Raw genomic sequence first — 13280 nt, forward strand, 5'->3', positions numbered from 1 at the left:
ATATTAATACATCCACATTAATTTCTAAATCAAGTTTAATAGGATTCATATATCTGGGGAAATTGTTGGCCATTCCTATTGGAATTATATGGTTACTTCCCAAATATAAAAATAATATTTTATTGCTATTTATTAAAACGAGTACTTAGTACCTTCTCAAACATTAAAAGCTCCAATCATCTTAATATAAGACTGGCTGAATCAAATTTAGAAAATATACTGATGCTCAACTGGCCGAAGTCAGTGGTAATAATGATAAACCGCAAAGGGCATTAAAATGATCCAATCAACTATTGACTTACCTCAACAACCAATACTCAGCATGGAGAAGTCTTTTTAAAATAATGTTTATGATTTTAATCAAAACATCTAATAACAAGTAAAAAAGATGGTTTCCTCTTATAGAATCTAAATGCTAGTAATTTTTTGACAGGGCTGAATAAATCGTTAAAAACCTTAAGTAGCAACCAACTAGTTGATATTCTATAAAATACAATCTAAAATATGCAACATAAAACCAAAATAGGCACCTAGGATCACTTTTCTAGAAAGAAAGAATTGTTGAAGATAAGGAAGACATCAAGTAATCAGTTTTTACAATAGAAAAAAAAGCCAGATCTGTTCTCTCAACGCAGTCACCCTGGCACCACCAAATTTCTTTAGTAAAAAATCTAACGTTGCACCGAGATGACCGGTCAACTGTTAGATGCTTCACATTAAAGATTAATATATATATAATAATCTATATATATATATATATATTAAATTAATATTTATATTAAATTATATAATTAAAAAATATATTAAATTAATATGTATATATATATATATATATAATATATATATATTTTACCGTAAAAATCAAATTATAATATCTTCAATAGTGAAAATTGGACGTGAAGGATTTACTTCTTCATAATAATAATATTTTCTTCTCTGTAATATGATTTTCAAAAGCTGCTCACACTAAGCCATTAATGTTCTCGGGTGCCGAGAAAGATCTTAAAGATCCAGACCCATGCTTTAGATCTTGTTATATACGGCAAAGCTCACAATCTTTATCAGAACAAGAGTAAAATCTGAATAGTACTCGATCAAAGCGGACTAACCAAGATAACAGATCTATCGTAAGTGTACACTGCACACACCAGCTGAGATACCATATAGATAAGATTGACCTGGCATGCTGAGTGCTGACTATGCATCGCAAGTATGAAACTATGGCATCCTGACGTAATTATCTACTATTGAAAATTGTGTAGGTATAAGAAGTTCAACATTGGAACGTTAAGCAGAAGATTTAAAAGTCAATTCCTCAATTTCTGAGAAGATTGGAAAAGCCTTAATAGTTAAGATTGTTTAGAGAGTTGTAATCAACCCACTAATTTTTTGTTCCTATAGTAGAATCATGGTTTAAGTATGAGTCTTGTAATTTTAATTCAGAGGAATCTATCGAAAAGACCAGTGTCATTATGTAACTTCTGGATGTACAGCTCTTGCTCAAACACTATATTTGCATAATTGAATAAATATTTTATCAAAAGGTTGATAAAAAATCCCATTTTGAAACTGATTTATCTTTTAACAAATATCCTTGAGATTATACAACACAACCTGGGTTGTGATAGATCAGTATTCACCAAACGAAAGATTATCGATAACCGATGTTATTTGACGATAAAAAAAAAGCATAACGTTTCTGATTGACTTTACTGCCCTACAGAGTATATTTGTGACCACAAATTGTCCACCGGTGCCCATTGATATTTTAACAACTGTGGAGTCTAAGAACACCGTCAAAGAAATGAGGAATCACCATCTTATAAAGGAAATGGTAAAGTTGCAAGATAACTAGGAATATTGAGTGATGATTGATGTTTGAGTGATATGAATAATGAACCAAATGATTGATTTTATATTTGTTTTACTGAATATTGTTTTTTAATTTAATTAATTCTATTATTAATTTGTTAGTTCTCATGTAGTACTTCTTTGAATCTTTTAAATATTTCAGTATATATACTTGCCAAATTAAGTCATATATTATAGTAAATCTCCGCCTATGTATACAATATGTAGTATATTATAGGATGTATCGCAGCGGGTCGACAAGATGGCTGCCATCAGCGTTCGTGACCGCTTCGCGGGTTTCGTTCGAACGACCACGCGGGAGACAAGGTGTGGTTCGGAGTATTTTCAGTTCTGCTACCCCACGGTTATCACACCCATTGTCTTTAATACTCCTCCCTAAATTTGGCATTATTGCTATTAAAATGTCAGTTACAAATTTGAATTGATCCGAAAATATAACATTTATTAAATTATTTAGGGAAGGCCGTAAATAAGAGCCTGTATACTTAGAAGCTGGGTTTTCATTTAATACAAAAATTATTTTTATTTTAAACAAATTTTGTATATTTAGGTTGTACACGAAATTGCATGTTCTTTTACTCGATTTTTATGTTATTTATATGGTGGAATTATCTTTTGTTGGCAAGATTTGGGTCTCCGTGTTGGTTATTCCTATGTTGGTTTTGAATGTTTTTCTAACTATTTTGTCTCTTATAAAATGTTGATTGGAGGATTGCTTCTTGAGATATTTTAAGTATTTTTTAAACCTTAACATCCTGTCTATTGGAAGGAAAGGGTTATGGTGAAAAATGTATAAATAAAACAGACATATGAACCGAATGTCAGCTTCATCCACTACTTCAATTAACCCCATTTAACTCAATTTTTATTTTCTGTCTGACAGGGTTATATCATGCGTCTATTTAATGATATAGACTCAAAAATTGTCAAGATAAGATTTCTATCTGCATTTATTGTTTATTTTCGTATAAGGTTACTCATATTTGCTATCGTTAAATTAGCTTTTGAAGCAACATGTTATCATAATCAGATAAAATTAATAACATGATGATACCCTTAGAAAATTTAACTTAAAAAAAAATTTATTTATTCAAAGAAATTTATCTGGTGGCGTTCGACTATTCCTCTTAAAAGTCAAGAATTGCAAAACTGCGTGCAAAAAGTGTTTTTTTACCTTTGCGATTAGAAATTTATATTTATTATAGATAATGGTAATTATTATTTTGTAATCAAGAATGCAAGGATAAAAGATAATTACTTATAATATTAAAGGTGCAAAAACCGTGTAACAATTTTTCGAACAGAATGCTTACATCCAGCCTTAAATATAACCAGTCGACTCGGAGAAACCAAACACTGTCCATTTCTTTATTGGTATTTCGTGAGTCTTGGCGCAAAAGATGTATCTCTAAATACATCTTCAAGCCATTGGAAATGATCAACTGATCCCCTTGACAAGAAACTGTTGCCTCCAAACACACTTCACCTTCTCTGACAATTTAAGCGAAGTTCAATATTCCTTATGTAAAAATGATTAAATGTCAGCTTGCTGAGCAATTGGCCATACGACCAGATACTCTAGTTTAAAAGATGACTAATGCAATACAATATTTCTCTCTTTTCCTGCTTGAATATTAAACTGTTTTTTGGTTTATCTTTTCAGAACTTCACTTATCTCATAGCCTATCACTTTTTGAAGACTTATGATAATACTATTAATAATATTGACTAAAAGTAGCGTCCTTAGTATGTAGCGTAGATGGAGACCAAGAAATCAATAACTTCCTTTTTTAAAAAGTTTTCGACGTTTATGTAGGTCTTTTTTAAAGCTGTTTACTGTAAAGAAGCTATTTTGTCGATTTGCACAAAAGTGATTATACTTTGAAGAAACATAACATAAATCTCACAACAGACAATAACTTTTTTTTTATACTTCGTGATAGTTAGTGATGTGAAGTATAAAAAAAAGTTGTGATTATGTATTGTGTTATGTTTGTTCAAAGTATAATCACATATGTGCCTATCTACATATATTGTTCTGTTGCCATAAGTATATATGCAATCGAAACGTCGGCACCTTTTCAAAAAAGGAAGTTTTTGATTTCTTGGTCCTAAACCTGCGATCTCCATCTACACTCTTTCACAAATACTTGAGGTCTTGACTTGGCATTTTCTTTATTACAACTATTGAAACGTGAGTCTCAGATCAAACATAATATAATTAAAGTTATTCAGGACACTTTAAGCATCGATAAATCGCACTGAGGAAAACTTAAAAATATGCCTCTCCAATGGACAAACACTCCATTGAGGGAATTGACATAACTGTCTATTCCCTCTATATAATAAGCTTATTGGCATACATTCCATTATTTGTGATAAATGTATTTAAGACTCTTTTGCTAAAATTATTATATGCTACCTTGCTGAGTAGTCATGTGACTCAAAGTCAAAGGCTTTAGGAAAAAACAGCAGGATATGAATTGTCATACCCTCCAAGAACCTCTCTTATATCTTCCTATATTGTTGATCAAACTACTATTACTAGTAGTTAAACTAGTATAAGTCCATTAGTTAAATGAATGCTGAGACCAGGATATTACAGCTAGCTTTATTTTTAGTGATATTTATAATATGTCGCATAAGTTAATTGTGGGAATGATTTTGAGGCTTGAAGACAAAAACAAAGATTTTGTTTAATGATTAAATCAAGGTTTTACAAATGATCAGTTTCACTTAGACCTACTTTTTTAATATCATTTTGTACAAAAATAGATATTTAAATAATTAGAAGTACTTTTTTTGCTAGTTTCTTTATTTTCAATTGTTTTGTTATAAGCTGCAGGCAATTCAATTAATCGACTTCAGGGAGCAAACTTTTAGCGGAAAAAGTCTTCAAGATTTCAGCTGATTCGAAACTCCCCTATACATTTTTTTGAAATTGGGTGCAGATCATTTAGCTTCATTGCTTCACTTTAATTGTAAAAGAGTTGTCTATTTAATATATACTTTATACTATCACAAAAATGTACAGGTTTTTTTTTGGAAGTAACAAATATAGCTCAATTTTAGAACTACATCCGGCTTTCTTGTTTATCGTCGCCATCGTCAACAGTAAAATTATGTTTTATATCAAGTCGCAATACGTTGCACACAAAATTACCAAATAATTCCTTTGATAAATAATTTTTAGAGTTCATACCTAATATAATCTGCCATATCTAGTTTTCCAGTAAGAAATCATGCTCTTGTTACCTGATAAGTTAACTGGTGTATGGTATCAATGTTTTTCATCGATTGGTTCAAGGATTTTTGCATTATCATTTATTTGAAGAGAATAATGGATATTTATTGTCTGATTTTTTTTGAGTATATAATTGTTTCCTTTCCTTCCTCCATTTTATGCGATAACAAACTTTGATCTATAAATATCTCATTGGCGCTTAACTCTTGAATGATACTCCTACTTCAATTTAATTTTCATAGAACCTTGTGAGTTACTCAGGCCAATATCTTCCCAGTATCATGGGCTTGCCAGTTATCATCTCAACTACGCTATATCTGAAAACAAGATTTATAAATGCCGATGAAAGAATAATATAAAAAAAATTCTTATCTTTATCGCGTATATTAGTATATTTAGCTTTGCTCTGTTATCTTTAACCAGTTTCAGCATTGCCGGGCGTCTTGTTTTTACATTCAGATTCGGTTTTGTCGAATGGGATGGATAATAAAACATTTTAAGTTACTGTTTCATTTTGTGACATGTGAACGTGAAAAGGGATGAAGCGCTTCAATTACATTGCTTTCTAAATGATTTATATAAAAAGGTAACTCTTTTTAGTTATTCGTATATTTATGGTAACAGCCATAATATTATCGAGGAAACTGAATTGACTTTTCTGAAGAGAGACTATGTTTAAATGTTATTATGTAATATTTCATTATCTGCTTAACTTAAACATTTCATGAAATTGAAGCTGATTTTCAAGTTATTTATATATAACATTTTTTTAAAGGATGAGCTTATAAATAATATGCTTCTTAGTCTTCGCTTCTTTATCTTATATTTATCTAAGTCTCCTTTCTTTCAGGACATGGATTTGATCGAGATTCTGTGGAAACAAGATGAAGATTTGGGATTCTCATTGGAGGTAGCAAGACAAGAAGAGCAGCTAAAGGAAAAGACAGCCTTAGATCCGAAATTACTTAAAGAGAATTGTAACCCTTCCACCTCATTAACCACTGACGGCACTATTGTAGAATCAACCACTGACGATTCTAAAGAACTTAAAGTTGTAAAAGATGAAGTCAAGGTAATTGAAAATTTTCATAATGAATATCTGAAGATAGACGATTTATTTGGGGGTTTATATAGCTTATTTAGGAACGGTTAAAAGATTTATAAACATAAGATTCAGACACTTAATTTTATTGTTAATCAGTGCCAAAACTTGGTTTCAGCTGGTATTCAGCTATAACGCGTTTTAAGTTATCTTTCACTTTACCGCAACTTTGATGTATATAACTTAATACTCCGATAAGATATTTGTAGTATTATATTAAATTATATACTGACAAAACGCTTATTACTGTCACTGTCAATTTTTGTTTTGATACATATTAGTACGTTTGATACATAGTCATCTGTCTAAATGCAGAAAATCATTCAGAAAAATACTCTTAGGTCATTTTCGATTTAATCAAACTATGAATATACAAAACCTGAATATACAAACTCTTCTTGGTTAGACTTAAAACCAGGTTGAAGCAAATATAGGAAAAGGAAAATATTCTACTTAGGATCTATAGAAATTTTTAAATAAAGAGACAAGAGATAATTGTGATAATAATTATTATTACAAATAAGAATGTACAGGATACCAATTTAAAAAATTGAAATTGTCATATATTAGGAATGAAAAACTGAATGTTTTATAAAACGAACAGGGAACAAAAACAAGCATGTTATCTCAAATTATCTTGGACAGGGTGAGATACACCCCTAAAATCTTAAATAGAAAGGGGAGTGATACATCGTTTTGAAGCTTTTGAAAAATGCTTTCCAATGACACCATACAAAGCCAGATTTTATAAGATTCTTCTCAGTTATCACTATTTTGAAATTTTTATTATGATTTAATTAAATGACGAAAATGATTTCCATTATTTTGAAGACAATAATAAGGCCTACTTTCAAATTATTCACGTACATTTACAAATGTTTCTCTGGATATAGCACGGCATTCCAGAACTAGATATTCTATGCTGGAGTTACTCTAGTAATTGAGGTTGAGGAGGGAACTACATAACGAGGAGGTGCTCCTGTTGCTGTTGGAATTGTAGTAAGCGTTCTTCTAAAAATAAATTTTCATGTATGTCCTTAGGATTTTCAAATTCCCGCGCTATTAGTGATTCGATAGACCATCTTTAGCACTTCAGCATTCAGTGCCATTTCAATTCCCTGGTATAAATAGTAGGTCGATAATACGGTCTTCCAATATACCAGCCCAAACATAATTTTTTGGTATACTGGGTATGTCCTTCTCTAAATACAAGTGGGTTCTCATAATTCTAGTGACAACAGTTTTAGGTTATTAAGGTGCCCATTTAAATAAAAGCATTTTAAAAGCAATTTATTTGCATTACCGATGCAAATATTTTTAACTAGTCAAGGTTCTGCCGTAATTCTATCTGTCATTATTTCACAAAACTGGATTCTTCAGTCCAGGTCGTCGTCACCAGGTTCTTGCAGTATTTTAGATTGAAATATAAATACCTTTCTTATTGATTCACGGGATAATCTAGTTGCTCCAGCTGCTTGACGAGTTGATAAAGTTGAATTCATTAAAAACTGACAGACAATTTCAATTTGCGCTGTTTCGTCGACTAATCTCAGTTGATCTCTCTTTCCATTAGTGACAGAACCAGTTTCGTTCAAATTTGGCTCCTAGTTGGCGAACGTACTCCAGGCTTACCTTTTGACCTGGATGCCTTTCATTAAACGTTAACCTGTCCTTAAGATGCATTTATCCTATGCACCATAAATGAAAATAATGTCTACACGTTTAGCTATGCTGTACACTATTGTCAAACATAAGTGCTACTTTTAGTTTGTCGTTCCTAATATATGGCCATTTAAAGTTTTTAAATTGTCACCCTGTATACAGGGTGTCATTGAAATGATGTAAAAAAATTCAGAGGGTGATAGTACTCCTAAAAACAGGAAAAAAGTTCCTATAACTATAGGGCGAAAAATGCAAGTTAAGGCAGTAAAAGGGTGAATTAAAAAAAAACCTATAAAGGTTTTTAAAAAAAAAACTTTTTTAAATTTACCCTTTCAGGGCCTCTAACTCCCTTAATATGCATTTTCCACCCTATGCTTCCATGAACTTTTTTTTCTATTTTTAGGAGTATCATTACCGCCTGATTTTTTTTACACCATTTAAATAACACCCTGTTTATTATGGAACTTCTAATTCAATTTACATGAGATGGGTGTTATTACACGGAGATGGGGACGCCAGAATTAAGTTTGGTCTAGATAAAAAATATATATAGATTTATTTATTCAATATCATGTGTCTGAACATTCTGAAACATGGATAATTGAAAAAAAGTTGACGGGACCTTTGACATGCTAAAACTATTCATATATTAATAATTGACGAAAACTGTTACAATTTGACCACATTTTTTAGGAAGAGGAACCTGAACTTGAACCACCAGAAGAAGATATTTGGGCTGGTATCAACTACACCATTGATACCGAAACAGGTAAGAATGCAGTTTAATAAATTAAATGAAAATAAACAAACACTTAATTAATGAGCTAATATCCCGTGATTATAACAAAGGCATGTTTCATTTTGTGAAAGAAAACAAAAACGAAAGAAGAGAGAAGAACACAAAAGCCTGGTAAAGAATTTTCCCCATTAAAGGAAGAGACCGTATGGAGCGCTCGAAGTTTTAAATTAAGTAATTTAGAGGCAGGTGTCGGTATAAAGAAAAAAGCCAAAAAGGCAGTGGGCCTTCGATATAACTTTTTATTCGGCCCAGCATACGCCGTGACTTAACAGTTTTCATAACGATATTCTCAGAATGTAAAGCAACCCCGTGTCAAGACCAATTCTATGGTCGAACCATTATTTTTGTACCCAATGATTGAAAAATAATTACCATCAAAAAGGATAAACCCCAGAACTTCAAACCAAAAATAAGCTGTTGCAATTTTAGAAATGCTTTTTCCTTTGAAAATACTGACTAAACTTGAGGTTACTAAATCTGCTCGATAATAGATGATGATAAGCTGAAACTATTTCATAACATGCAAAATAATTTGTAATAACAATTGTTTAGAGAAGTTAATTATTTCAACCATAATTTTTCTTTTAAAATTCGTTAAGCCATAGCAAAGAACACTCCTACTATAAAGGATGCTGAATTATCCATATATGTCAAAAAACTTTATCTACGAAAAAAAGGCATTTATTAAATGGTACAATAAGAAATGCCTTTGCACCTGGTAATATCCAAATTCTTATATCTTCTGAAAGGAACGTCATTAGAGTGGTCTAAAATTAGAATTTTCTTTTACTGAAGCAAAAGATTACCAAGTTATTACCCCATTGTTTAATTTTCACTTGCAAGCCAAATCTCGCATATAGAGCAAAAATAAGAACTGCCCTAGAAACCAACTCTCGAGGCCAATATAGTTAGGCTTATGCTGTGATTGTTGTATAAACGTGTCTAACAAGACGGCGCTTTTAAGTTTTGCATTATGACTGTGACTAATTAAATGTTGTATAAACTTGGTATTAGCAGTAATTATAATGACAATTTCTATATTTCACACCATTTAATTTAACCTGTTTTGATCCGGTAAATGGTAAATGTTCAGTTTTTTTTTTCCCGAAACGACAATTTCAAAAATCATTTATTTATGGTTTCTTCTAAGTTTCTCTAAGGATTTTAACAGATGATTGAGAGATTTTAAATTAAGTTTTCTAGCTCTTTGGAAAAATACAATAAACAGTTTGTTAAATGCAGCTCAGTTAAGTGAAGCTCATTTGATTAATGGCCAACTTTGATCATGGTATTCATTTTCTATCGATAAAAGTAAAGTCACATAAAACCATATTTTTTAAAAAACATACGGCGATATTGAATATATTCTAATGGAAATAAAATTTGAACTCTACTTTTAATACTTAAATAATGAAATAGGGAAATACAGGCTCCTTCCCTCAAAGTGCCTTTAACACTCGCTGGGGCATTTCAAGTCGATTCAACAGTAGCAATGGCGCATATGACTAATGGTCCACCTTGACATCCGATGAGATCAGCAAAAATTTTTCTATTATCCCGCACCCGGTATTAATGATTATATTTATTTTTGACAATTATTTTTTAAATCTCTCGGGAATAGAGACGTTCTGCTTTTGGTACTATTATGTTCAAATGACTGATCCAGGTACAATGGGAGTTCAATTTTTCAATTTCAAGTCTGTAGGGTTAGTTAGGTTATAATGTATATTATAGAGATCCCTTTTAAGCCCTTATAGCCAATCCTTTTTTGAACGGAGTATAAATTAAAATTATGTTTTTAATATGAATTATTATGGTTCATGTTGAAGAAGTAGTCTATTCGTGCAGTAAACTTATGAGGTGAGGTAAATTGAAAACTTTAAGACTCCCTGATCTTATACTTTTATTAAATTACATGATAGAGAAGAAAATAATCGAAGATATAGACTATAGAAAATATAGACTGAGTTAATAAAAAAATTAAAATTAAGGCTTATCAAAATTACTATTTGTAAATATAGCTGACAATCATGACTTAGTTTGGTCTGTTATATGTTAACTATGCTCGTCTTCTCTACCATGTAATTTACTTTTAGAATCTCTCATGATGAATGGGTACTGCACCATTCTAGCAATGGGTGCACTCCTTATGTTAGGCACTTAACACTATGTAAATTTAATTTAAGTACAAGTCAGAGGAACTTTTTTTTATTTAGCTTAATTCTGGTTTATCTTATTAAGGTTTTCCTGGAAAATTTTTATGAGACACAACACTAGTCTCATTTACCTAATCTCACACACAAATTCCTAAGATATGATATATATATATAGTGTCTTTTCGTGTTTCTCAATTTAGATAAAGTGGGCTGTCTATGACGCCAATTTGTTGAGAGTATTTTTTCATTGCGGACCAAATTCTTGATTCCCTTTTAATTATTTGTCCATAAATGTCCTTGATTCCTAAACCATCATCTGAAATCTTTTCCTTATCTTTTCAATATCCTTTTCCTTGTATAGTTACTTAGTTCCTGACTTTTTTCTTGCTAAGACTAAGACCTGGGTAACCAGTTACCCACCGATTAACATGGAGCGCATAGACATCACAGTCTATGACCCATAAAAAATATCTATCAATTAGCATTTACAAAGGATTTATTTTAATTGGGATTTTTCTAACGTTTTCTTGCTACCATCGCTGTTGTTCAATCTTTCTTGCTTTTCAGCCTCTTGTTATCTTCTCCTTGAGTTCTCAGTAGGTAAGTCCAAGGCTGCAGATTTTTTACGCGTTCAGATCTTAACGAGAAATAGTTATCGCTCCAAATATTTTGCGCTAGGCGACTACCTTTTCATCTGCCCATTCATTGTCCTTGACTCATAGTACTTAGTAGAAGTACAGGGCACTCATCATCCTCATCAGATATCTGCATAGAAGCTCATCATCAGCTTGGGACTTCTATAGCTGTAGTATTGTCGCTATTCTGATCTGTGTGTTATGTTTTAATTTCGCTCGTAAGTAATGTCGAGGGAAAGTTCAAGATGCTGCTGTAGTACTACCTTAATAATTGATTCATTGTTCATGACGTTTTGTAGACATGCCAAACCAGGAATGCCAGATTCATGATCAGGGTTTAAGAATTGTTCTTTAAATCCGCGTATTGCTAGAAGGTTTGACCTGGCAACCATGTGATTGTTTTTTTATTGTGGTTTGCTATATCCAAAAGATATTCCATTAGACAATACCATACTAGCACATTCAATTAGTGGTTTATTATAGAGTTAAAAATGGTAATTGTGCAAAAAGTGGGATTTAGTTCGCCCGCATATTACCCGTTAACACAAATATTTTAACAATTTCTTCCGATTTCGTAAGCCTATTAACACTTATTCCACACACACTCGTCGCATTTTTCATTAAAACATAATGGACCATTTTAAAATCAATTACCGCGATGATGGCCGCCTGTCATATTGTGACAAACCGTCTCATAAATGCATGAGTATAAAATATGCGCATTGATATGGAAGCCACACAAGAGGTATTGTGTTCTACCTTTTGTTTTATTTTTTTAATTTTGTTAGTGTCTCGCACGAAAGGTACCAAAAGAATGCATTTTTTAAACCCTTAACATGCGGAAATGTTTAATTTAGCACTTTTTTTTAAACTTTTAAGAATACAAAAATTAGTTTTATTAATATCAGTAAGTCAAATAAGACATCAAATCAATTTATTCACCATAAAGCACTGCTATTCACAAGTAGAAGATCAATTATTGCCACTTAAGCTGATCACCGATCTTGAATCAACAATGATTAAACAAAAAAGCGGCAAAATAGTCTTTTGTAAGGAGGTAAGAAGTATTTTAAGAGCAGCTTGGTCTGTGCAAGTTTGCATGACTTGCCCAAACTTTGGTGTTTTCCTTAGATACATGACTCTATACTTCTTAGAGATGACATAACATTGTTTGTAAACAACGTTCATTCATTAATTGAGGGATTTACCGTGTTACACGAACAATATTGCTGAGATTTTATTTTTAATTTAATTCGGTATGTTAATTTATATAAAACAATAACTCACTATAAATAAATATGAATTATGTATTTCCTTGATGATTAATGAAAAAGTGGTAACTTGGTGTGGTAATGCCAATTATTTCATTAACTAGTAGACTTTTGATAATCAGACATGACCAATGTGGCAAAGAGTAAACAGAAGAACTTATTGGTTCTTTTTTTTTTAATTAATTTATTTATCGGCAATTTAATGACACATTCAAATTTTCAAGCAGTGATGCGGAGGGGAGGACGCGATAAGTTGCGGCATGTGTATAAATAGAATATAAGAAAATTGAATAAAGTAACAGAATATATTGCAAGGCAGTCTTATTGTTCGTAAATCATCATATTAACTATCACTCGGAAAGCATATGGAAAATAATAGACAAATTGATGCCATATGTACAGATTTTTCAAAGGCATTCGACAGAGTAGACCACCAACAGGGTGGACAGTTCCACAGGGTGGACACTGCTCGCCACTTTTGTTAAATATTTTTGTTGCCAACATTACTACCTGCTTCTTAAACAGTAGATTAGAAAAAT

General features: G+C 31.5%; 1 protein-coding gene across 4 annotated transcripts in view; it reads left to right on the top strand.

The window, feature by feature from the left end:
• Window positions 1-13280, top strand: part of LOC126748753 (segmentation protein cap'n'collar) — an 86429-nt gene that overhangs the window by 39008 nt on the left and 34141 nt on the right. For 3 of the 4 annotated variants that reach the window (XM_050458182.1, XM_050458181.1, XM_050458183.1), the window contains exons 2-3: window positions 5967-6188; window positions 8574-8649. In XM_050458182.1, coding sequence (XP_050314139.1) covers window positions 5967-6188; window positions 8574-8649 — 298 coding nt within the window. Of the gene's footprint in view, window positions 1-5540; window positions 5703-5966; window positions 6189-8573; window positions 8650-13280 lie in introns of those variants that run through there. The other variant, XM_050458184.1, reaches the window with a different exon arrangement.

This window comes from Anthonomus grandis, chromosome 22 (genome assembly GCF_022605725.1).
Source record: "Anthonomus grandis grandis chromosome 22, icAntGran1.3, whole genome shotgun sequence".
In the NCBI taxonomy this organism is placed as follows: domain Eukaryota; kingdom Metazoa; phylum Arthropoda; class Insecta; order Coleoptera; family Curculionidae; genus Anthonomus; species Anthonomus grandis.